At 37.6% G+C, this 25,703-nt stretch overlaps 1 protein-coding gene across 3 annotated transcripts in view; it reads left to right on the plus strand.

Annotated features, from left to right (window-relative positions):
* C2H16orf87 (chromosome 2 C16orf87 homolog) overlaps window positions 1-25,703 on the plus strand; it is a 69,573-nt gene that overhangs the window by 17,028 nt on the left and 26,842 nt on the right. The window contains exons 3-4 of one of the 3 annotated variants that reach the window (XM_007537708.3): window positions 7,780-7,962; window positions 15,490-16,664. In XM_007537708.3, the coding sequence (XP_007537770.1) occupies window positions 7,780-7,962; window positions 15,490-15,608 (302 nt within the window). In that variant the 3' untranslated portion in view covers window positions 15,609-16,664. Of the gene's footprint in view, window positions 1-7,779; window positions 7,963-15,489; window positions 16,665-25,703 lie in introns of those variants that run through there. The other 2 variants (XR_009548302.1, XM_060185620.1) reach the window with 2 other exon arrangements.

Raw genomic sequence — 25,703 nt, forward strand, 5'->3', positions numbered from 1 at the left:
TATATATATATATATATATATATATATATATATATATACTTTCATCAGATTTCTCTTCACAAACTCTAGAGGCAAGGGGAGAGTGGAATGACATATTCAAAGGTCTAAAGGAGAGGGAATTCCAGCCATGAGTATTGTACCCTGCAAAATTAACCTTCAGATATGAGGGAGAAATAAAGGGTTTATCAAACATTCAAGAACTAAAGGAATTTGCCAAAATCAACCCCACCTTACAAGAACTACTGAACTGAGTCCCACAAGAAAGGAGGATGCAAAGGAATACACGTTCCAAACACCAAGTTGCAGATGCTGCCATGATGTTAACCTGACTCGCCTGGACAGATGACCTTACCAATGTTCCCTGGAACCCCACTTCTCTAGAGCCCTGCCCCAGTAGGGAAAGATGGGGACAGGCTGGGAGTGTGGATCAACCTGTCAATGCCCATGTCCATCAGAGAAACATTTACAGACCTTCCACTTTCTGCACCCCTTAATGACCCTGGGTCCATGCTCCCAGAGAGATAAAGAATAGGAAAGCTTCCAATGGAGGGGACGGGATATGGAACTCTGGTGGTGGAAAATGTATAGATTTTCACTCCTCTTGTTCCATGGTTTTTATTTTATAGATAAATAAAAAGAAAAGAATAGAGGTAGGACCATGGGCTGAAAAAAGAGGAAGAGAGACACAGAGACACCTGTAGCCCTGCTTCACTACTCGAAAGCTTTCCCCCTGCAGGTGGGGACTGGGGCCTCAAACCCATGTCCTTGCTCATTGTAAGGTGTGCTCAACCAGGTGCACCACCACCTGGCTCCGCTAGGCTTTATTTTTCTAGCAGATAGTGGGAGCCTGAGCCTGTTAATGGGCTTTACTTTTCACCCAGATATTTTCCATAAACACTCATGGGTTCTTGTGGACAGTTCAATGCACTGTTGACCCTGAGTTCATAGGTTAAACATCTATTTCCCTGTCACTGGCGTGTACTTGACTGAGTAACCTTCAATTTGGTGCCAGCTGTTACTGAGTACAACTTTTTGAGTTCTGAGTCACTCTCTCACCCCTTTTCCATCCATAAGCCATATGTGTCTTTTCTCACCTGTGGCTTGGTGAGTTTCAGAAGAAATCCTGTTGTATTTTGTTGAGTGTTTGGGTGATTTTTGTTGATTTTTTTTCTTTTCTTCTTGAGTGAGTCTACTGTTACTCCATAACCATGCATTTTCTGGTAATCCCCCAATACTCCGGTTCTCTTTGCCTCTTTCTCTTTTTCTTATAAATAAATAAATAAATAAATAAATAAATAAATACCCAGCAGGTGGTACAGGGAATAAACTGTTGAACTCTCAAGCCTGAGATATGAGTTCATTATCCAGCATATATCATATGTGTGTGTGTGTCTGTGTGTGTTCGATATATATATATATATATATATATATATATATATATATATATATATTCATTTTAAAAAAATTTTTTCTACTGCAGAATATCACTGGGGCTCAGTGCCTGCGCAATGGATCCAATGCACTCAATGGTCATTTTCTTCTTCTATCTTTTAAAAACATGTGTTTGTAGAACAGAGAAATTAGGAATTGAGTGGTGATGCACTGAGTTAAAGTACAAAGCACAAGTACAAAGCACAAGCACCTGAGAAAGGATCCTGGTTTGAGCCCCTGGCTCCTCACCTGCAGGGAGGATTGCCTCACAAGCGATGAAGCAAGTCTGCAGTGTCTGTCTTTCTCTATATATCTTTCTCCTCTCAATTTCTCTCTGAGAAAGTCATAGCCAATAAAATTGAGAAAAAGCAAATGGCCAGCAAGAGCAGTGGATTTGTAGTTTTAGCACTGAGCCCCAGTGATAACACTGGAGGCAAAAAAATGGAAGAAAAAGAATAGAAAAGAAGTTGAGAGGGGGAATGGTGATAAAGAAGGATAGAGACACATACAGCATTGCTTAACTGCTCATGAAGCTTCCTCCCTGTAAGTTGGAACCAAAGGTTTGAACCCAGGTCTTACGCTTGGTAACCTGTATGCTCATCTGGCAGTGTCACTACCCAGCTCCAGTAAATAAATAAATATATATATTTGGCTGTGTGTGTGTGTGTGTATGTGTGTGTGTGTGTGTGTGTGTGAATATAGTGATTTATAAGATTGTAAGACTATAGCGTATAGTTCCACAACACACCCATCACCAAAGTTCTCTGTCCCCACCTTCTCATCTACAAAAGACAACCACCTTACTTCTCACAAGTCTTAGAAATAGTTTGCTTGCTTCTGTTTTTTTTTAACATAATGGTTATGCAAAGAGACTCTCATGCCTGAGGCTCCAAAGTACCAGGTTCAATCTCCCACACCACCTTAAGCCATAGCTGAGCAGTGCTCTGGTTTAAAAAAAAAGGAACTCCATCTGACAGTTATCTTTCATCTTTTTTAAAAAAGTATTTATTCCCTTTTGTTGCCCTTGTTGTTTTATTGTTGTAGTTATTGTTGTTGTTGGATAGGACAGAAAGAAATGGAGAGAGGGGAGTTAGTGGTAGCGCAGTGGGTTAAGCACCTATGATGCAAAAGCACAATGACCGGCGTAAGGATCCCGGTTCGAGCCTCCGGCTCCCCACCTGCAGAGGAGTCGCTTCACAGGCGGTGAAGCAGGTCTGCAGGTGGAGAGCTGGAGGCTTGAACCAGGATCCTTCTGGTCCTTGTGCTTTGCGCCACCTGCGCTTAACCCCCTGTGCTACCACCCAGCTCCCGTCTTTCATCTTTTTATTATTTTACTAAGCCTAATGACTTAGTAAAATAGTTCCATCCATTTTGTCCCAGAGGACACAGTATCTTTTTCAATAGCAGAGTAGTATTATATAGAGTATATATTCCATAATTTATTTAGCCAGCCATCTGTTGATGGACATTTAGGCTGCTTCCCCCTTTTAGCTATTGTGAATAATGCACGTGTGGCCAAGGAGTAACAAAGACTGAAAGATTGAACTGGGGCAAAACCAGATAAAACAATAGAAAAAGGATACCTGAAAGTTAGAGGTAACTCACTGAGAGACAGATGTATGTGGAATAGAGCTTGGGGCAAGTTGCAATGTGGGACAGAGGCAGATTGAAGCTGGAGGGAAAGAGAGCCATTTTGAAGTGCAGGCTCCATACCAAGAGGTAGGCAGCAGCATGGGGATAGCAGAGACAGTGGAATAGGGTGGCCAGAGGCAAGAGTGCTATCTGAAGAAGGCAAGCACATCTGAGCCCCAAACCATGCCACCCATCTTTGGGAGCTGGAACTGCAGCCGAGGGAAACAGATGGAGCCATATGGAAATGCCTACCAAAATAACAGGAAGACTCTCCCCGTCCCTGCCACACCACTATATAGATAAGAAAGGCACAGCACCACTTTCCAGTTAAACAGCAGAAACCACACCCACTGGAAGTGTGGATAAGCTCTCAAAGGTTCAATATTACTTGGATAACATGTCTGAATTCAGATTCCTGTTTATGAAGATGATCCAAGATACCAGTCATAGCATACAAACACAAATTAGGGAATCCAGAGCTCTCTTCACCAAAGAGCTAAAAAAAAAATTCACAGAGAACTCTGAAAGGAAATTCTGGAATTAAAACTCTGGACAGCACAAAGGCCTATGTAGAAGGTATTGTATCCATAATAAATCAGCTAGAGGATAGAATAGCAGAGCTAGAAGATAAAACTGCCACATCCTCAGAATGCAAAGCTGCTGAAGAAGAAAAGTTTACAAAAAAATAAAGCAACTCTCTGTGAAATAGCAGACTCCATCAGAAGAAAAATGTGAAAGTTATTGGGGTGTCTGAGGATGGAAAGGAGAGAGGAGCAGAGAGCAAATTCAAAGAAATTACTACAGAAAACTTTTTTAAAAATTTTATTTATTATTGGATAAAGACAGCCAGAAATCAAGAGGGTAGAGGAGATAGAGACATAGAGAGATACCTGCAGCACTGCTACACCATTCCCAAAGCTTTTCCCCTGCAGGTGGGGACTGGGGCTTGAACTCCAGTCCCTGCACATTGTAACGTGTGCTCAACCAGGTACACCACCACCTACCACCCCCAGAAAACTTTCTATATCTGGGCAGTAGTTATTAAAAAAAAAAGAGGAAGCTGAATGGAAACCAAAACTACTGAACTCCCAAACAGCCAATGCCAAGACACGTAATAGTAATACTTTCCAAAAGTAAGGACAAGGAAGGAATAGTGAATAATGCACCTATGAGCATAGAAGTGCCTTCAAATTAGTGTCTTTTGGATAAATGCCTAAAAGTGGTATTGCTGGGTCATAAGGTAATTCCATTTTTATTTGTTGAAGTACTTTCCATACAGACTTCCAAAGGGGCTGTACCCATTTGCATTCCCACAAACAGTGTAGCAGAGTACCTTTTTTTCTACAAATTCACATATACCTGTCATTTCACATAGGCCATTTTCACAGGAGTGAGATGAATTCTTAGTTTAGTTTTAATTTTTCACTTCTCTAATGATAAGTGGAGCATTTTTTCAATATGCCTGTGGACCATTTGTATCTCTTCTTTAGAAAATTATTAAGTTCTTTGGCCCACTTTTTTATTAAGTTAGTTTTGCTTCTTTAGTAGATCTGTGCCAATTCTGTATACATGTTTGGTATCAGTCTCTTGTCAGGTATGTGATGTGCCACTGCCTGCCCCCCCCCCACATTTACTTATAGAATATAAAATTAAGAAGTCCATCTATTCAGAGATTTCTGTGCAGGTGTCATTTTGCATATTTGTGTCTTGAACCTGGGTCCTTGTGCACTGTAATGTGAGCATGTAACCAGGTGTGACACCGCCTGCCTCCCAGTATTTTTATTATTATTATTATTATTATCTTTATTTGTTTATTGGATAGGGAATTGGCTAAAAATTGAGAGGAAAGGGGGAGATAGAGAGGGAAAGATACAGAGACATATCTGCAGCCCTGCTTCACCACTTACGGAGCTTTCTCCCTACAGGTGTGTCTGTGGGGAGAGATGGGGGTGGGAGTGTGTGTGTGTTTTTCAAAACAAACTTTCTCAGATTGAGGGAAATATACCCCACAGCACTTATGCTTATATACTATAGTGGGGGCTGGCCTCAAACCTGGGTCGTGCATGGCATAGCAGGAACTATTCAAGTGAGTTATTTTGCTAGACTCCTGTGTTTTTTAAAATATAATATTTGCTCATTGGGTCACATCCATTTTGGCAAGTGTTTTAAAAATCAGATTTTAAACTAAATGTTATTTGAATACTGCTGTATGATTAAAGATGACATACTTTCAATTTGGATGTTTACTAGACATTTTTCACACTTTGTTTTACCAGAGCATTGCTCTGTTCTGGCTTATGGTGGTGTGGGGAATTGAACCTGGCACCTTAGAGCCTCAGGCAAAAGAATCTGTTTGCATAACTGTTATGCTGTCTCCCACACCAGACTTTGTAAATTATAGACAAAATATGTTTTTTGCAGAATTCAGGAAAATAATAAGGGTGCAAAAGAGTTAAAATGACACATAGCCACTCCTACTGTTGTTTTGGTATGCTTTCTGTTTTCTTAACATATAAAGTAAATCATAGGAACAGCTGAATAGATAAGAGGGGCTATGTTTGTTAAATTGGGAGCTTGTCCAGTATATGTTGTAAAGCAAGCTTCAGAAAGGGGCCTGGGGCAGGTAGAAGATTGATTTTAACTGAAGTTAGGATGGTAATAGTCTGTACATATTTAGTTTTTTGGGAACATATTAATGAAGGGAGAAAGTGGATCTGTACAGTAATTGTCTTTGACATGTACAGAAGACACCAGAGAAACTAGATTTTTTTTTTCTTTTTAGCATGACAGAAGAAAGGTAAGTCAAACTAGATTCTGATTCTGTTAGGTTGTCTCCATTGACTAGTATTGTACACAAGGGTCTGGAGTCCTAATCACTACAACTATATTTGTAAGACTGTCTTGGTCCACTCAAAGTCAAAAGAATGTGAGATGGCTCACAGGAAGGGGTTGTCCAAACTGTAAGTCTTTTTATTTTTGTTTTCTTAACCCCAGAGAGTTTCTTTCAGTTATAATGGAGAAAGGAAAGGCACAAAGTTGTTTTATTGGTTAATAACTTTTAGTTCAGTATTGTGTGAAATGGTGATACTCTATTATTCCTTCTTCATTTCTTGCTACAGTAATTCTAAAATGAAAAAAACTTTTCTTGCTGCTGGTAATAGCTCAGTAGAGTATGGTAGAGCATTCTTGTGACTCCAGGCTCTTTATGTGTGTAATGGAGTGATGGCTCCTGACTCTTTTCTTTTTCTTTCTCTCCTATCAAACTCACTGAATTTCATATGAAATAAATCTTTTAAAAAGAAAAAAATAACTTCTGTTAACCTTCCTTTTATCTAGTGAATAGAAAGGAAAAGGTATACTACACTGGCAAAATAGCTCACTTGGATAGTGTACTGCTTTGTCATATATGTGACATAGGTTCAAGCCTGGCCTGCGCTGCATTGAAGGAAGTTTTGATGCTGCACGCTCACACACGTTCCATCTCTCTCTCTCTCTCTCTCTCATCCCCCCTCTCTCTGTGTGCTTCTCTGTTTCTGTCAGAAAAACAAGATATGTTTTACTCTTTTATTTAAAAATTTTAAAAAGCTAAATTGTTTCATTAGTATATTGTTGGCCAAGTAGATTTTGCTTTTATTGTATTTAATGTCATGTGTTTGTACTTTTAAGTCAATTTGATATGTTTTAAAATATTACAGTTACTGTTTCTTGTTGATATCCAAATACAATCTTATAATGGACAGCAGGAGCCTCTTTAAATCAGCCACTGTATCCTTTAAAAGACCCTCGATTGTCTTGATAACTTTGTTACAATCTGGAATAATTAAATATTTTTGTCTTATTTGGTATATATCTAATCTGAGACCTGAAATTAGCTAATATTTGGAAATTGCTATTATACCTAAAAATACCTAATTAAATATACTGATTTTACAGTATTTTAAATTGTTCTCTTCAGTGTTGGTTTTTAAAAATTATTTGTTATGCCCCTTTACCACTGTAATTTTAGGCATTTGAGGAATTCTTGCTTTTGAGTTCAGATATGTATTAAAGCATTTTTTTTCTTTTTATCAACATTTTGATATATTCAAACTGAGAAGGATGGCTTCAGGGCATTATAATTAAATCACCAGTTTGAATAAAGAGCTTTGATAGAATTTAGGGAGCAACATGCTCTTTGAATGTCTGACTAAAGTGAAAGTTACTCCCTTCCTTATTGTTTTTATATTTTAGGTGGTTCTTTCTGTTTTTTTTTTAATTGCTGACCATAATGTGTTATGACTAAGACAAGTTTTGCTTCTATATAACATATATATTTTAATCTATAATGTGTGCAGGAAGCAAAAATTGTCTTTTTTTTTTCCTCTTTCCTCTTTTTCTAACTTCCATTTTTAGCTTGGAAGCAGAGGAATAAAGACAGAGAAATTCCTGTGGTGTTGTGTGAACCTGTAGGGCTGAAATTAAAGGTGCCAAATAAAGAGTTGCCTTCTGTTATAAAATTCCGTTATAAAATAGCTTGTGTTAACATAGGTCTGACTTCTGTTGATTTTTTTCCCCTGTATGTGGGGGATGTAGATATTATACTTACAGTCTTATAAAATATTTCAGGCATTAAATATCAGTGTAATTAAAAAAATAAAGAAAAGGGAGACTATGAAAATTTAGACAAAACTGTCCTTGCTAAATCCTAAAATATATCACTTTTATTCATCCATACAGAAAACAAGCATGAGGCCAAGAGGAGGCGAACAGAGAGAGTTAGGCGAGAGAAGATAAATTCTGCAGTAAATAAGGATTTAGAAAACAGAAAGAGGTCTCGAAGTAACAGCCATTCAGATCATATCAGACGAGGAAGAGGAAGACCTAAAAGTGCATCTGCAAAAAAACATGAGGAAGAAAGAGGTATGAATAAATACAAGCAGTCCCCCCCCCCCAAATATTACATTTTCCTCAGATCTTAGATAGTAGTGAAGAAAGTGTTTAGTAGATAATAAACTTTTGGACTTACATAATACAGTTCGTACTTTGAAAGTGTTTACTTTTTTAATCACAGAAACTTAATTCTTACTAGAAAACTAAACACTTAAAATAGGAAAAAAAAAAAAAAGAATCTCCGTGCTATATATGAACCAATGATAATAGACTTAAGAAAATAATTTGTATATGGCATTTTGGAGAAGTCTCTTTAAATGGTTACACTTCCATTTCTTCTAAAAGAGAAACCGAGTTCTACTAAAATGTCTTTCAAACTGGTATAGTATGACTTTAAATAAAATTAGATATTGAGAATGTTCATCAATATGACTTTTTAAAAAATCTTTTTAATGTATTTACTTTATGCAAGACAGAGTGCTAGCATCTGACATATGTGGTAGCAGGGCTCAAACTCTGTCCTCTGACATACAAGGAATATGATCTGCTTGACTGAGTCACTTCCCTGGCCTTGAGTATGAATTTCCAGATTGCTTGTCTGAGCTCCATACTAGCAGCTTTTGGATAGGTAGGTAGATTCCTTTCAGATCAAAACACGTATATACTTCTCATTATAGTTTAACATGTCTATCGGTAGCAAAATTTTAACTACTAGCTATAATATAATTTTTTCTGACTTACACATTTTTTATAATAAAAAACTTTTTTTTAAACTTTATTTTTTATTTGGTAGGACAAATAGAAATTTAGAGAGAAGGGGAATAGAGATACAGCTGCAGCACTGCTTTCCTGCTTGTGAAGCTTTCCACCTGCAGGTGGGGCCCAGGGTCTTAAACCCAGGTCTTTATGCACTATAACGTGTGCACTTAACCAGATGTGCCACCACCTACCCCCCAAAAACCTTTTTTTATTATATAAAATTTCAAATACTACATTAAGATAGACTAGTATACTGAATTCCCCATAATCTAAGAGCATCTTTTTTTTTAAAATAGAGAAAAACCTTGAAAGAAGACGATGAGGAAGAGATAGAGAGGTAGAGAGAAAGAGGGACATCTGTAGCACTGCTTCACCACTCGTGAAGCTTCTCCCCTGTTGGTGGAGACTGGGAGTTTGAACCTTGGTCCTGATGCATGATATCATGTGCATTCAATCAGGTGAGCCACCACCTTGCCTCAATCTTTTTAAGATTGAGACTTTCAAGATAGAAATTAATGAGAAAGAGGTAGTTCTTTATAATTCTTCTAAAATATTTGTCAAAATAATCTCATCTTCAGTGAAATGCATATATAATTTCTTGTTTGTGAGCTTTTTCAAGTTTTAGGTACTCAAGTATTGAAATATAAATGTAAATTTATCGTAATTTATGCATCTAGGTTTTTTTTTTCTTTTTTTTATTTAAGAAAGGATTAATTAACAAAACCATAGGGTAGGAGGGGTACAACTCCACACAATTCCCACCACCCAATCTCCATATCCCACCCCCTCCCCTGATAGCTTTCCCATTCTCCATACCTCTGGGAGCATGGACCCAGGGTCATTGTAGGTTGCAGAAGGTAGAAGGTCTGGCTTCTGTAATTGCTTCCCCTCTAGGTTTTTTTTTTTTTAACCTGTTTATCATTTTTCTCTACTGTGTATGCTTTTATTTAAATTGTTACTACTGTTAGAGAAATGACTTACTGAAATAACTGTCTCTAATTTAGTATCAAAGTTAATATTGTATGATATAAAAAATATAAATTATGTTGCATTTGAATTTTCTATAAGGACTATATAGACCTAGACTCATAATTTATTATATAATTTTACTGTTTTTTTCTTTCCTTTCATTATGTTGTTCCAGAGTTACTTTCTCAATTTGAGTGCACTTTTAAAATAATGGGATGAGCAGAATACCTAAGTCAGAGGCTATTTCAGAAAGGGAACTAGGTAAAGAACAGTCAACAGAGAAAAAATAATAAAAGAGAAATATGCTGCCTGACTCAGAAAACAACATTCTTTTCAGTTGAAGTAAAGGGAATGTAACCCAGTGAATGGAGAAGGAACTCTTCTGATGATAGGTGAAAAGAGATGAGAAAATAGATAATGGTAGTTTTAATCAGGCAAATACAGCCTCTATAATTGTGCTAGGATGTTATTTATGCAAGTTTGAAGTTTTATGATAACTTGGAATCATTTGACTATAATTTTAAAAAATTTATTATAGAAAATTTTTAGAAAACTGTATTTGGAGTAACACATGCATTAATTTGCCATCATCATGGCTCTACTGCTCCAGATTAACTCTTTTTCATGTAGAAAGACAAAGAGATAGCTTAATGGCTATCTCTTTAATGGCTATCTCTTAATCTGGGGAGATAGCTTAATGGCTATGCAAAAAAACCTTTTCTTGCTTTAGGCACCAAAGGGCCTAGGTTCAATCCCCAGCACCACCATAAACCAGAGCTGAGCAGTGCTCTGGTGAAAGAAAGAAAGGAAGGGAAAGGGAGGGAAGGGGAGCTAAGGGAATGAAGGGAAGGGGAAGGAAGGGAAAGGGGTGGAGTGAAGGGGAGGGGAGGGAAAGGGGGGAAGGGAAGGGAAAGACATAGGAGAGCATAGCACTGAACTCCCTTCCTCTCCCCTCCCCCCACCATAATATTCCCATGTAGTATATGGGGTCTCAAACCTTTGCAAGTGTACTCCAAGGTGAGCTATCTTGCCAGCCCCTGCTTTTATTTTTGTTGCTTCTAAGACAGTGTTCAAAGTTTTGTTTAGTTTTTTTCCTGTCATAAATTGGAATGCTTTAATGTAGGAAAAGATAAGCAAACATTTTCTCTAAGGAGCCAGATGGTAAACATTTTATAGTTTGTACAGTTTCTGTCATAACTCCTCTACCATTGCAACTGGCAATATGTAAATAAATGGACGTGTCTCTGTTCCAATAAGACTATAAAAATGGGCAGTGGCCCAGATTTTGACCCCCTTGTATTTTGTTGCCCTTGATTTTTATGAACTCTCTGCACTTTGGAAAATTGAAGCAAGCTTAAATGTCATGTAAATGACATTGAGAGAGAGAGAAAGAGAGTGTGTGTGTGTGTGTGTCTTTTTGCTGGGGCCTCTCACACATGTGATTTCACCGCTTTCCAAGCCAAGTTTTTTTTAGAGACAGACAGATGAAGAGAGACACCACAACACCATGGGCTTTGGCACTCCCATGTAGTATGATGCAGGTTCAAATGTGCATGGCAAGGCAGACACCCTACCAGGTGAGCTATCTTGGTGACCCTAAAATTATCTATTTACTTGTTTTCTTTATTTTTTTATTTAAGTGACAATGGTTTATAGCATGTATAGGTTCAGGTTTACAACATTATTGTTAGGCATCTGTATATTTACCTTCCACCACACAACTGATTGTCTTTACCTTATTTACTCGCTCTTCCTTTCCTCTAGTACCATTTTGTTCTTCCAGGTTCAGTGCCCATTATCTCCATAAGCCAGAGCTAACCAGTGCTCTGGTTAGAGGAGAAAAAAAGTATTGTTTCAAAGTTTTTTGTTTGTTTGTTTTTGTTTTTTTTTTAAATAGTCCACTAGTGCTGTTGACTTTGTCATCTCCTACCTTTAGGTTTATGTTTTGAAATCAATCTCTAGTTAAGGGTATACTAAGCATAATTGATATCATAGATGCTATTTTAAGATCAAGGAGACTGGAAATGGTATGGTAAATATTTCTCTCTTCAGTCAGGCCTATAGCTTCTAGGTTAAGATTAGAAGTATATTCTCTAGGGAATCTGAAGCATCAAAGAGAAAGGCTAGAGCTCAGAAAGTAGCCCAGTTATAGGATCCTGAAATGATGATCATAGTTGTGCCTGAGCCAGTCAACTTTTTTGGTATTTCCCGAAATTACCCAGATCTATGGAAGAAAGCATGTGGTATGAAGGACTTTTATAATAAGTCAACAAGGGATAAAAAAAAAAGCAAAATTTGGGTAGAACACATTTTTTTTGTTGGAAGAATTGAAATTATTGTTAATACTCTTTTATAAAAAATAGATGCATCCATGAATAAGAACACAATAACATTTTAAAGGAAGTTGCAAATGTCTAGAAGAGCACCTAGAAAATAGACTTTTAAGTACACCTCAGAAAATGAAGTCATTAATAGGGAACTGCAGACAAATTTGAATATGTACTGGGACATAAAGCATTAGGAAAAGAACTAGGAATAGAATGAATGGTAAAGATGAGAACTTGGAAGCCTAAGTCTGAAGTCATGAAGAAAAATAATATTAAAGATGGGAAAGGAAGTCGTCATGAGTGAAATAATTCACCAAGTTCCTAGACTATTATTGAATAGAACTTAACACATTGCATCTCATCATAAGTCATAATCACTTTGATTAAAGGGAAACTTCTTCAGGTTTTCAGGAAAAAAAGAAAAGAATGAAAATGTTATTAGGATTATTATGCTGCATTTGCATGCCTGAGGCCCCAGAAGCCACAAATTCAATCCCCAGTATGACCTTATACCAAAGCCAATCAGTACTTTGGTCTTGGTATCTCTTCCTTTCTTCCTTCTCTTGTGTTCATTCTCTCTCTCTCTCCCTCTCTCCCCCTCCCCCTCTCCCTCCTCCTCCCCTCCCCTCCCTCCCTCAGTTTCATTTGTTCATTAACACACATTAGAGACAGAGAGAGAGAGAGAGAACCAGAGCACCATTGTGGCACATAGATTGTCAGGGATAGAATTCTGGACCATATGCATCCAAGGTCAACACTCTATTTTCCTAGGCCCTTTATTTTTCTTCCTTCCTCCCTCTCTCTGTTTCCTTCCCCCCATCCCCCTACCTTCTCTCTTTCTCAGTGAAACATAACATCTAACATAGAACAAGCTGCTTATATATGGATAGCATCAGTGAGTACATAAATAATGCAGACATAGAACAGTACCAGCTATAATACCATTTATATGAAGTTCAGAAACAGGCAGAATAATAAAGTGGAAGAATCTGAACAGTGGTTTCTAGTAGGGTGTGGGGGGAGGGATTGACATATAAAATAACAGGAACTTCTCTATATCTTGATTGTGGTATAGGTTATGTGAATGTATGATTAGTAGAACTCATTCAATTCTACACTTAAGTGCATTTCATTATATATAAGTGTAACAATAGTGTAAAAAAAAATAGCCACGTGAGAAAGTTGGGCTTAATAGTGGTATTAGTAGACTAAGGGCTAAGTGGTATTAGTAGACTAAGTTGTTTGCCTTCGTAACACTGAGAAAGAAATCTGTGAGTTTTTAATCCAATTGTGAGTATGATGTTGGACTGAGGTCCTTTCAGAGTCTCAGAAAATGTGTTACCAATGGTCCCTTTCCCAGGAGCATATTGCATAGCAGTGTTATCAATATGAAGAAACTAAGGAAATATCACAAGATCTGGAATAGAGTCCAGTCCAAGAAGGATAAATGAGATTATCTATCCCGTTTGATGTTATAAAGAGATGTCAGGGTTATAATTGTACGATAGGCCTGTTTAAATTGAAAAAAAAAAATCAGAAAGCTAGGAGAAATTTCCTTAAGAAGACAGTGTAATAGATGTATCTATTCTGAAAGATTTATACAGCTAGGACAAATTTTGGGCTCAATTATTACTATTTTTTTAAATTTCTTTATTGGGGAACTAATGTTTTACATTTGACAGTAAATACAATAGTTTGTACATGCATAACATTTCCCAGTTTTCCATGTAACCATAGAACCTGTATTCTACCCCCTTCTCCACCCACCTGAGTCTTTAACTTTGGTGCAATACACCAATTCCAGTTCAGGGTCTGCTTGTGTTTTCTCTTCTGATCTTGTTTTTCAACTTTTGCCTTCTTGTTTTTCAACTTCTGATCATCCCATACTCATCCTTCTGTTTCTGACTTATTTCACTTAACATGAATTTTTCAAGGTCCATCCAAGATCAGCTGAAAACGGTGAAGTCACCGTTTTTTACAGCTGAGTAATTCCATTGTATATATATACCACAACTTGCTCAGCCACTCATCTGTTGTTGGACACCTGGGTTGCTTCCAGGTTTTGGCTATTACAAATTGTGGTGCTAAGAACATAGGTGTACACAGATCTTTTTGGATGGGTGTGTTGAGTTCCTTAGGATATATCCCAGGAGAAGAATTGCAGGATCATAGGGTATGTCCATTTTCAGCCTTCTGAGAGTTCTTCACAAAGGTTGGACAAATTTACATTCCCACCAGCAGTGCAGGAGGGTTCCTTTGAGTTGGGCTCAATTATTAGTGAATACTAAGCAAATAGAGAATCTTCAGGGAAAATAATATACAGGGAAAGTAAAGTGATTTGTATTATCAAAATAAATAAACATTGGAAGCTGATCTCTTTTTTTCCCAATAAAGAAAAAAAAGAATATAATTCTTGTATAACTTACCCTTCTTTGTTGTTATGAATCAATATTTCTTAAATGTCAGCAGCAACAAATACAATTCTTCAAAAAGGAAAGCTCATCTCACTACTATTGTGATAAATAATTACAAAGGGGAGATGTAATTGGAAGAATGTATGTGCAACCTTGGGAGAACTGCTGTAGCTTACAATGGAGGAATTAGGGATCCAGAACTCTGGTGATGGGAATTGTATGGAGTTGTACCCCTGTTGTAATTTTGTAAATCAATATTGAATCACTAATAACAAACAAACAAACAAAAAAGAATAGTAGTGACAAGAAGATGGAAAACAATAAAACCCTAGTTTTCCATGGTGAAAAGTTTATTAGTTCCCAAAACTGGGCCACTCCCCAATAGTAGCAGCATATACAAATGCCATATAGAGAGCTAAAACCAAAAAATACCAACTGGAAAAAACAACTTGGTTGCATTGGAGAGTGAGAAATATTCATGGGGAGGGACACTTTTTTTCTTCTAATATATGTAAGACGTTTTTATAAAAAATTGACACTAAATACTAATGTAACTTTTATTAGAGCAAAAAATGAAAAATCAGAAAAAGGAATGTAGAAGAATGCACAGAAATGTTAATGGTAATATTTTAGCAGACTTCAAATAGGTGTTTTTTTTTTTTTTTCAATTTTCTACTATGAACTTGGATTACCCTTATAATCAGGAGAAGAAAATATTACTGGCTATTCCTATTTTAGTAATAGGGTTCAGGAGTTAATATTTTCAGAAAGGAGCTATTGATGTGCAGAAAAAGATAGCTTTAGAATAAAAAATACATTCTGATTGAGACTGAGCTTTTACTAATGAGGAAGGGAATATTTGAGATTTTATAGTAATGATATAGATATTAGTTTGTGTGTATATAAATGTCTTCATGTAGTCTTAATATTCATGTCATTCAATAACACCTTTGTATAATTTTTTAACTCAGTAGCAGGTTACATTTACTGTAAATCATATTTTGTATAATACAGTCATTTAAAGAAACACTTGAAAAGTTGAATTAAAAAATTGATTGTATCTGCCCTTTCCCTTTTTCTTTCAACAGATAAACAGGAAAAGGAAATTGACATCTATGCTAACCTCTCTGATGAAAAGGCTTTCGTGTTTTCAGTTGCCTTGGCAGAAATAAATAGAAAAATTATCAATCAAAGACTTATTCTCTGATACTTGTGTGCAAAATGTGTTGAAACTTTCTTCAGGATTACATCAGCAAATTCCAAGCAGTTACAGACTCTCAGGAGCATCCTGACTGCATCAATAAGGGCCTTTTTTTGTTTGTTTGTTTTTTCTTTCCTTTTTATCACTTAACCTGTGCCACACTTCCACACTTTGACAGCAAAGCTATATATGCTTGGACTATTCTAGTATTTCCTCATTTACAAGAAGTATTGTCAGTGTTTTGTGTTTGGGATATAAATAATTAGATTTACACACACACACACACAAAAGCAAAAACAAAAACAAAAAAACCCTTCCCAAACAAGCATACTCTGAATGACTGTTAAAGGATTAAAAAAGGGTGGGTGGGGGTGGGGTGGTGAGAGAAGAGTTATGGGTGGGAGTAGAAGTATGAAAAATATAAAATGTTTGATAGTCCTTAGGTTTACCACCAGAGATGCAATATTTTAAATACTTTCAGAAAGAGTGATTTTTAGAAATATATATTTCAGATTTTCAGCAGTTACAGATGGCATATATACAAATACAGTCCATTTACTTTTAATAAATTGGCAATTAATGTTTTATTGAATGGGGAATTAAGAATATGAACTATAAATTTTGTCTTGATTTTTTTTCTTGGTCTTTATTTTTAAACTTAAGGTATGTGTTAGATTTTGGAAGATACTTTCTAGACATTTTGGAAGCTTGGGTGCTATATGAAGGAAAGCATTTAAGAATATATGTTTAGATACTAACACCTTGTTTTCTTGAATGTAATTTATTTATTGGTTAAAAAGTCTCTGCTTTCAAGATGGTGCCTGTTTAATCAAAATATATTTATTACATGCAAAATATTTCTTAGTGACTTTTAAGCAAGTGTATATCTGACTGGGTGTTTTTATCTGAATGGATGTTCATTTATACATCCTGATGATTATTTAAATTGTTATGTAACCTCACTCTGGAAGAAAAATAAAACTTCATATTGAAACCAGTAGATTAAATACTGTAGTATAAGTTTTTGTTGTAATAAAGTGTGTAATATATTTAAAAACTTAATTTTCTAGTGTTAAAATGATTATTTTCTTTTGTTGCCCTTGCTGTTTTATCACTGTTGTGGTTATTATTGTCATCGTTGTTGGATAGGACAGAGAGAAATGGAGAGAGGAGGGGAAGACAGAGAGGGAGAAAGACACCTGCAGACCTGCTTCACTACCTGTGAAGCGACTTCCCTGCAGGTGGGGAACCGGGCGCTCAAACCGGGATCCTTACACCAGTCCTTGCACTTTGCACCACCTGCACTTAACCCACTGTGCCACCGACTGACTCCCAAAGTGATTTTTTATAGATAACTTTATACTATTATTTTTTGCATATCAGTGTGTAATGGTTATCATATTAAAACTTGGCAGCAGCTTCATTTATTTTTTTCACCCCTTTCATCTAACCTCCCAAATTATCTTGCAAGTCCTGAAGTCTTTAAGTAATAGAAAATAATAGAAAATAAGAAATTGAGAGGGGGAGAAAAAGATAAGACACCTGCAGACCTGCTTCACCATTTGTGAAGGACCCCCACCTTGCAGGTGGGGAGCCCGGGGCCTCAAACTGGGATCCTTGTATCTTAACCTGCTGTGCTACTGCCCGCTCCCAATTTCTGTCTATCAAATAGAGGAAACAAAGAAGGGAGTGTATCCATGGAATAATAGCAACTAAAAAAAATCAATTCAAAAACAATCAGATAAACAACTGGAGTTTTACAATATTGCAATTGAAGGTTTGAAGAAGATTATGGAGTCACAGGTGGGTGGACTTCATGGACGGGAGAGTAGGAAAACTCTACAAAGACGGTCTGAGCCGGGAGCTGACACATGGCAACCAGTGTCATTTTGAATCACAGGCAGAACTCACACTTGGCCTAAAAAAGGCTGAGAAGAGCAGAGTATGGGCTGTGTCCTCCACTCAAATGGTGGAAGTGGGCTGCCAGAGTCCAGAATGAACTCTGGAACAAGGCAGTAATAAACTCTTTGCCTAAAGCCACACAAGTGAAGACAAAACTACTCTCCCTTTTATACTTCCTGCCTCCTACCACAAGGGCATATTTAAAAAAAAAAAAATACAGGCTCAGTGCCACCTTCTGGCTGAACTGCAAATAACACCTTTAAGCAGATCATGAAAACAAAAGGATTACAAAGTGTCGGTTTGAGTTCAGAAAATTTAGGAAGGCAATTCAAGACTCCATAACATACACAAATTCATGATCTTAGAACATTTCACCAAAGAGCTAAAAATTCACAAAGAAAACTTAGAGTGGAGATTCATGAAGTCAGGGAGGCTCTGGAGGGAGTTAGGGCCTATATTAGAGTCTAGGAAATTGAATAATCCAATTAGAGGGCAGAGTAGCAGAGCTACAAGATAAAATCACCACACACTCAGAGCAAGACTGTTGGAGAGAAGACTCATGAAAAAGTGAAGAAATTCTGGTGAAATAGTTTCCATCATAGAAAACAAACAAGATGGAGAAAGGAGCAGAGATCAAATTCAAAGATGCCATAAAGAAATATTTTCCATACCTGGGAAATGCTGAAACTTATAAGCAGAGGGGAAGTCAACAGGGTTTTTATAACTCAAACCAGGCCACACCACTGCAAGTCAGTCATTGTAAAACAAAAAGACAAAGGGTGAGGGTAAATAGCATAATGGTTATGCAAAGAGACTCCCGCGCCTGAGGCTTCAAAGCCCAGGTTCAGTCCCCCCTACCACTACCACCATAAACCAGAGCTGAGCAGTGTACTCTGGTTTAAAATTTTTTTTTTCTTACCATGAGTATTGTATTTATGTGTTTAACAGTCTTTTTATTTTAATCAGAGCACTGCTCAGATTCTGTTCTAGCTTATGGTAGTGCTAGGGATTGAACCTGGGACCTTTGTTGCCTCAAACATGAATGTCTTTTTGCATAAACCACTATGCTACCTCTTCAGCCTTAACAGTTTTTTTTTTTTTTAAAGAGGTTAATGGTTTACAGTGTATTCACTGAAACATGGGTGTAGTTTCAATTACAATGGCCCGATAGTACAATTTGAGATCTGGGAGTATGATGCCTCCAGTTCTGTTCTCCTCAGGATTTTGGCAATTCTAGGTCTTTTCTGGTTCCAGATAAACATTTGTGGCATTTGTTCTATTCTAAAAAATAAAAAATAAAATAATGGGTGGAATCTTGATGGGGATTGCATTAAATTTGTATATGGCTCTGAGTAGTATATTCACTTTGATGATGTTAATTCTTCCAACTCATGAACATGGAGTATCTTTCCACTTCTTTTTTTTATTTATTTAAGAAAGGAGACATTAACAAAACCGTAGGATAGGAGGGGTACAACTCCACACAATTCCCACCACCCAATCTCCATATCCCATCCCCTCCCCAATAGCTTTCCCATTCTCTATCCCTCTGGGAGCATGGACCCAGAGTCTTAGTGGGTTGCATCTTTCCACTTCTTTATGTCATCTTCTATTTCCTTGAGTAGTGACTCATAATTTTCGGTATACAAGTTTTGCACCTCTTTGGTTAGGTTTATTCCTAGATAATTTTTGTTGTTGTTGCTGTAGTAAAAGGAATTGATTTCTGGATTTCTTCTGCTACCTTAGTGTCTCCTTAGAGGAATGCCACTGAACTTTGGCATGTTAATTTTGTATCCTGACACTTTACTATACTGCCTGATAATTTCCAAGAGCTTCTTGCTGGATTCTTCAGGTTTTTCAATATATGCTACTTTTCCAATCTGTATCTCTTTAATTCCTTGCTCCTGCCTGATTGCTATGGCAAGAACTTCCAACACTATGTTGAATAGTAATGGTGATACTGGGCAGCCTAGTACATGATGATCTAAGGGGAAATGCTTCCAATTTTTCACCATTGAGTATGATGTTGGCTGTAGGTTTGCTATATATGGACTCCACTATATTGAGGAATTTTCCATCTATTCCCATTTGCTGTGGTGTTTTGATCATAAAGGGATGTTGTATTTTGTCAAAGACTTTCTCTGCATCTACTGATATAAACCATGTGGCTCTTGGTCTTGCATTTATTGATATAATGGATCACATTGATTGATTTATGTATATTAAAGCAACCTTGTATCCCTGAGATAAACCCCACTTGGTCATAATGAACAATCTTTTGAATACATGCTGTATCCAGTTGGCTAGAATTTTGTTCAATATTTTGGCATCTATGTTCATCAGAGATAATTGGTCTGTAGCTTTTGTTGTTGTTCTATCCCTGTCTGCTTTTGGTATCAGAGTGATGTTGGCTTCATAGAAACTAGAAGGGAGTATTCTAGTGTCTTCAATCTTCTGGAATACTTTTAAAAGTAGAGCTATTAGTTCTTCTTTGAAGGTTTTGTAGAATTCATTTCTAAAACCATGGACTTATTTTTGGGAAAGTTTTTGATAACTGTTTCAATTTCTTTGGCTGTGAGGGGCCTGTTCTTATTATCTAGTTCCTCTTTATTTAACTTTGGAAGTTGGTTGGTATCGTCCATTTCTTTTAGGTTCTCTAGCTTGGTGGCATATAGTTGTGGGTACAGTTTCATTATGGACCAAGACCACTAAATTCTCTTCTACTCCTTTCTTCTCCTTCTCCAGAGTCTTTTTTTTTTTTTTTTTTAATAATTTATTCCCTTTTGTTGCCCTTGTTTTATTGTTGTAGTTATTCTTGTTGTTGTTGTTGTTGTTGGATAGGACAGAGAAGTGGAGAGATGAGGGGAAGACGGGGAGAGAAAACACCTGCAGACCTGCTTCACTGCCTGTGAAGCGACTCCCCTGCATGTGGGGAGCTGGGGGCTCGAACCGGGATCCTTACGCTGGTCCTTGTGCTTTGTACCACATGCGCTTAACCTGCTGTGCTACTGTCAGACTCCCCCCCGTCTTTTGCTTTGATGCAATACCCCATGTCCAGTCTACATTTCTCCATCCCTGTCCTGCTTATAGGTAAGATCATTTTGGTATTTGCCCTTCTCTTTTTGTTTTATCTCACTTAATGCGTTATCTTCAAGTTTCTTAATATTTTTGTTTTATTTTATTTATTTATTCCCTTTTGTTGCCCTTCTTGTTTTATTGTTGTAGTTATTATTATAGTTATTGTTGTTATTGATGTTGTCATTGTTGGATAGAACAGAGAGAAATGGAGAGGAGGGGAAAATAGAAAGGGGGAGAGAAAGACATCTGCAGACCTGCTTCACTGCCTGTGAAGTGACTCCCCTGCAGGTGGGGAGCTGGGGGCTCGAACTGGGGTCCTTATGCCAGTCCTTGCACTTTGCACCACGTGTGCTTAACCCACTGCACTACCACCAGTCTCCTGATAACTTCATTTTTAACAACTGAGTAGTATTCCATTGTGTATATATACTGCAGTTTTTTTTTTTTAGTCACTCATCTGATGTTGGATATCTGGGTTACTTTCAGGTTCTGGCTACTACCGATTGTGCTGCTGTGAACATAGGTACACATAGATCTCTTCTGATAGGTGTTTTTGTTTCCTTAGGGTAGTTCCAATTCAAGTGTTCTGAGAAATCTCTGGACTGTTTCTGCAGTGGTTGAGCCATTTTACACTCCTACCAGCAGTCTAGAGTGTCCTCCCTGCCCCCCACATCTTCTCTAACTGTCTTTTCTAATGTATATTTTCACAGGTATAGTGTCTCACTGTTGTCTTTATTTGCATTTCTCTGCAGATCACTGACTTTGAGCACACTCTCATCTGTTGGCCTCCTAGATCTCTTTCTCTGTGAAATTCTGTCCATGTCTTTGCTCATCACAGTCTTTTTATAGCTGTTTTTGTCTCACCAACCTATGATGCTGCTGTGTCCATTTTCCCCTTCTTTCCTGTCTAATTACTTTTTCTTGTTAATGTTGTTTTGTTCTTTGTTTTATTCTACTTCTTATCATCTTTTTGTAGTCCTCTGTTTCTTCTTTTTTAGTTTCTTTATTGGGGGATTAATGTTACAGTTGACAGTAAATATGATAGTTTGTACATGCATAACATTTCTTAGTTTTCCACACAACAATACTAGGTCCTCTGCCATCCTGTTCCAGGACCTGAACTCCTCCACCCCCCAGAGTCTTTTACTTTGGTGCAGAAAACCAATGTTTCTCCTTATTTTAAGATTATTATTATTATTATTATTTTTACTTATAATAAAGAGGAGAAAAGATAGAAGAGAACTAGGGTATCACACTGGCATATACTATTCCAAGGATTGAACTCAGGACCTCATGCTTGAGAGCCTAACACCTTACCTACTGGGCTACCTTCTGGGCCCCTTCTGTTCTGGACCCTTTTGATAGTTCTTGCAAAGAATGACTGTTAGTGGTAAACTTTAGTTTCTCAGGTTTGGGAAGAGCCCCCGCGCCCCCTTGTTTGTTTGATAATTTTGCAGGGTTAAGTATTGATGACTAACAGTTTTTATCTTTTAGTACTTTAAATATGTTTTTCTACTCTCTTGTAGAGTTTGTGAATAGAAATCTGATGAAAGCCTGATAGCCCTATGTCAATTTCTTACATGTCACTTTCTTCATTTCTCTCACAGCCTGCAATTTTTTTCTTTGTCCTTGATTTTTGATTGTCATAGTCAATTTGGATTTAGGAATTTGAGTGTTCATTCAGCTTCCTTGATGTCTATATCCAATGCATGGAAACTGTACGGAAAATTTTCTACTTTGATTTCTAAGAATATGGCCTCTATTCCCTTCTCCCCTTTTTCTCCCCCTTAAATATCAGTAACTCACATTTGCCTTTCTAATGGAACCTTATATTTTATGGAGAATTTTTTTCTAAATATTTATTGTATCTCTATATCTTTTAGTCTGTACTATATCATATCTTTAAATTCAGAATGTTTTCATTGTATCTTGTGCACTTTACTGGTTGCACCACCACTAGGTCCCAGAGCGTATTCCTTGTATCCTCTAATCCTGATATTCTCTACTCTTTATGACCAAGTTTATTTTCTTGAAAGCTTATTTGAAGGTTCTAGCAGGGGAGCACAGCTACTCGACCTAGTCTATTTTCTTGAAAGCTTGTTTGAAGGTTCTAGCAGGGGAGCATAGCTACTCGTATACCTTTGACCAAAAGCCAGTTTGTCTTTATTCTGGGAAGGTCATCCTCTTAGACTGAGCACACATCTTCAGGAGAAGTGCACATGGAGTGAGGGAGGAAGGGGACACCTGCCTAGCCAGCCAGACCAACCCTGGCGATCAGTAGGGCGACAGATATCACAGCCAGATCACCCTCTCATCCCATCTTTTTTTTCTTATGCCATTTGAGTATCAGTGCATTCAAAATACACTGTGTCTATTTATACCTTCATAGCCTGTATCTCTGGTACTTCTGTGTTTTCTAAGTCCACAATATATGTTGCTTTCCTGAGAGTCTTCAGTTGCATTCTCAGTGAATTTTCTGAATTATTTCTCTGAAAAGTTCTCCAATTCTGTGTATTCCTGGGGTTCTTCTGTGACCTTTCTGTGGATTTGAACATGTTTTTATTTGGGATTGCCATAATTCTACTCTGTACATTTATTTAACTGTAGCTTCTTTTGTTGAGTCAGTAGATGGCACTGTTGCTACAGTGCTGAGTTTACTTGTTTATATATTGTAGGGTGGTGGGGTATGTCAGAGTGTTAGTGTGATTCTTGGCTGTCTTAATAGAGATTAGGTAGGTTCTGGCCAGCACCTAGATCTCTCTGGACTAGTTATGTAAAAACTGTTTCTTTCTGCTTACTTGAAGAGCAAGATTCACTTTTCCTTGCAATTAGACATAAGTTGTTGAAGATGTGTTTAAAACTTAGACTGACAAGAGTTCTGCCTTTGTTTTCCTTTGATGGTTTCTGGCCTAATAGTTATATCTTTGATCCATTTACAGTTTGCTTTTGTATGTGGTGATCTAATATTATTCATGTTTCAACCTAGTTTTCCCAATATAATTTTTAAAAATATTTATTTATTTATTATTGGGTAGAGACAGAAATTGAGAGGGGACATTGTCGGGAAATTGTGAGGATGTGATTGAGCTCGGCAGGGCTTGACTTGAGGGGACACCCATCCTCTTATCAGACTCCCTGCCTCACAAAGCACTCCGCATTCCTGATACTATGGCCTGCTCTCTTGTTATCTACATAATCATTGTTTTGCCTGAAAGATCCCCACCAATTCCATTCCTTTGATCTATCTTCTTTCTACCTTCAAGACCCTCCCTGCCTGCAGGGTATTATTAATCCTACCAGTTAAAACCCTTCCAACAGTTGCTAAGGAAGTTCCTACTTTTTCCAGACCCCTTTTGCCTTTCTCCGCCCCTTTCCAAACCATCTCAAGCCATTTCTGTTTCCAACTTGCCACTTCCAGGTCTGCCTTTTAAAAGCCTTGGCTCTCTGATCAATAAAGATTTGAATCACCTCGCCGCCACAAGCTTGGTTCCCGGGTCATCTATCTCCTGCATCGCTGAGTGAGTAGCAGCCCAGGCTGGCTCTGGTCATGTTTTCTCCAACCCAGAGAGTACACGCCCAGGAAAAGGCACCCCACACTAGCCCGGCAGGACAGGGAGATAAGAGAGGGAAAGAGACACCTGCAGCCCAGCTGAAGCTTTCTCCCTGTAGATGGGGACCAGGGACTTAGACCTGGGTCCTTGTGCACTATAATGTGTGCCTAATATCATTTGTTATAGGCTCTCCTTTTGCTACTTAATGCGTTGGTTCCCCTCATTAAAACTTAGATAAGAAGACAAGATCAGAGAAAATACTAAGCAAAACTTGGAATGAAGTTTATGTATTGCACTAAAGTAAAAGACTCTGGTGTGGATGGGTGGGGGAGGGTTCAGGTCCTGGAACATGATGGCATAGAAGGCACTAGTGGGGGTTGTATTGTTATGTGGAAAACTGAGAAATGTTATGCATGTACAAACTATTGTATTTACTGTCAACTGTAAAACATTAATCCCCCAATAAAGTTAAAGGGGAGAAAAGAAAACTGGGGAAATGTTATGCATGCATGTACAAACTATTGCATTTACTGTCAACTGTAAAACAATCCCCTAATAAAGAAAAAAATTTAAAAAAAAGACTTGTGTGCCTGAAGCACAAAAAAGCTCCAGGTTCAATCCCCAGAATTACTAGAAGTCAAGTTTAGCAGTGTTCTGATAAAATAAATTGGGAACCAGGTGGATGCACAACTGGTTCAGTGCACATGTTAATATGTGCGAGTACACAGGTTCAAGCCCTTGTTCCAAGCTGTAGTAGGGAAGCTTTGTGAGTCTTGAAGCAGTGCTACAAGTAAAAAAAAAAAAAAAGGTATGCATAAGTTTGAGGCTTATTTCTGGGCTCTTAAATCTGTCACTGGTCTGTGTATCTATTTTTGTTCCAGTAGAAAGCAGTTTTTATTCCAATAACCCTATAATATTTTTTTGAGGTTGGGAAGTGTGAAAATAGTCCTGAGGAAAGAAGAGTAAGAATAGAGGCATCTTATTTCCTAACCTGACATACAGTCCTTTACTATTATGTTGCTATTAATGTATCCCTTCTGGTGGTCCCCTAATTCCTGTTTTGTATACTTGGAGATCATATATATATATTTAATATGCTGGGCTATTTTTGCCGGAGAGAGACCAGGAACTCATGGCAGTGTGGTAATACAATTCTTTATTCATGCAGGAGCACCAGAGTCGGGTGTGAGCACAGCGGGTTAAGCTACATGGTGCCAAACTGCAATGGCAGCATCCTGCTCTACACACCAGCCCTTCTCCAGGTCGGGACATGGGAGAGAAAAGAGAAGAGAAGAAGAGAGGAGAGCGAAACCAGGAACAGAAGTGGGTTTTATGGGATAAAACCGGAAGTGGCAAGTTGGAACGGAGATGGCTAGGAAAGGGGGTGGAGAAAAGAAAAAGGCATGCTGGGAACTTCATTAGCTACCGTTGCTATGGTTTTAGCTGGTGGGAATTAGCAATACCCTGAGGGGATAATGTGGTGGGGAGGAAACTTTAGTCATTTATAAAACAAAGCAGAATATTGGTATGTAGATAAAGGAACTGGACATACTAGCATAGGGTGATTTGT

This window comes from Erinaceus europaeus, chromosome 2 (genome assembly GCF_950295315.1).
Source record: "Erinaceus europaeus chromosome 2, mEriEur2.1, whole genome shotgun sequence".
In the NCBI taxonomy this organism is placed as follows: domain Eukaryota; kingdom Metazoa; phylum Chordata; class Mammalia; order Eulipotyphla; family Erinaceidae; genus Erinaceus; species Erinaceus europaeus.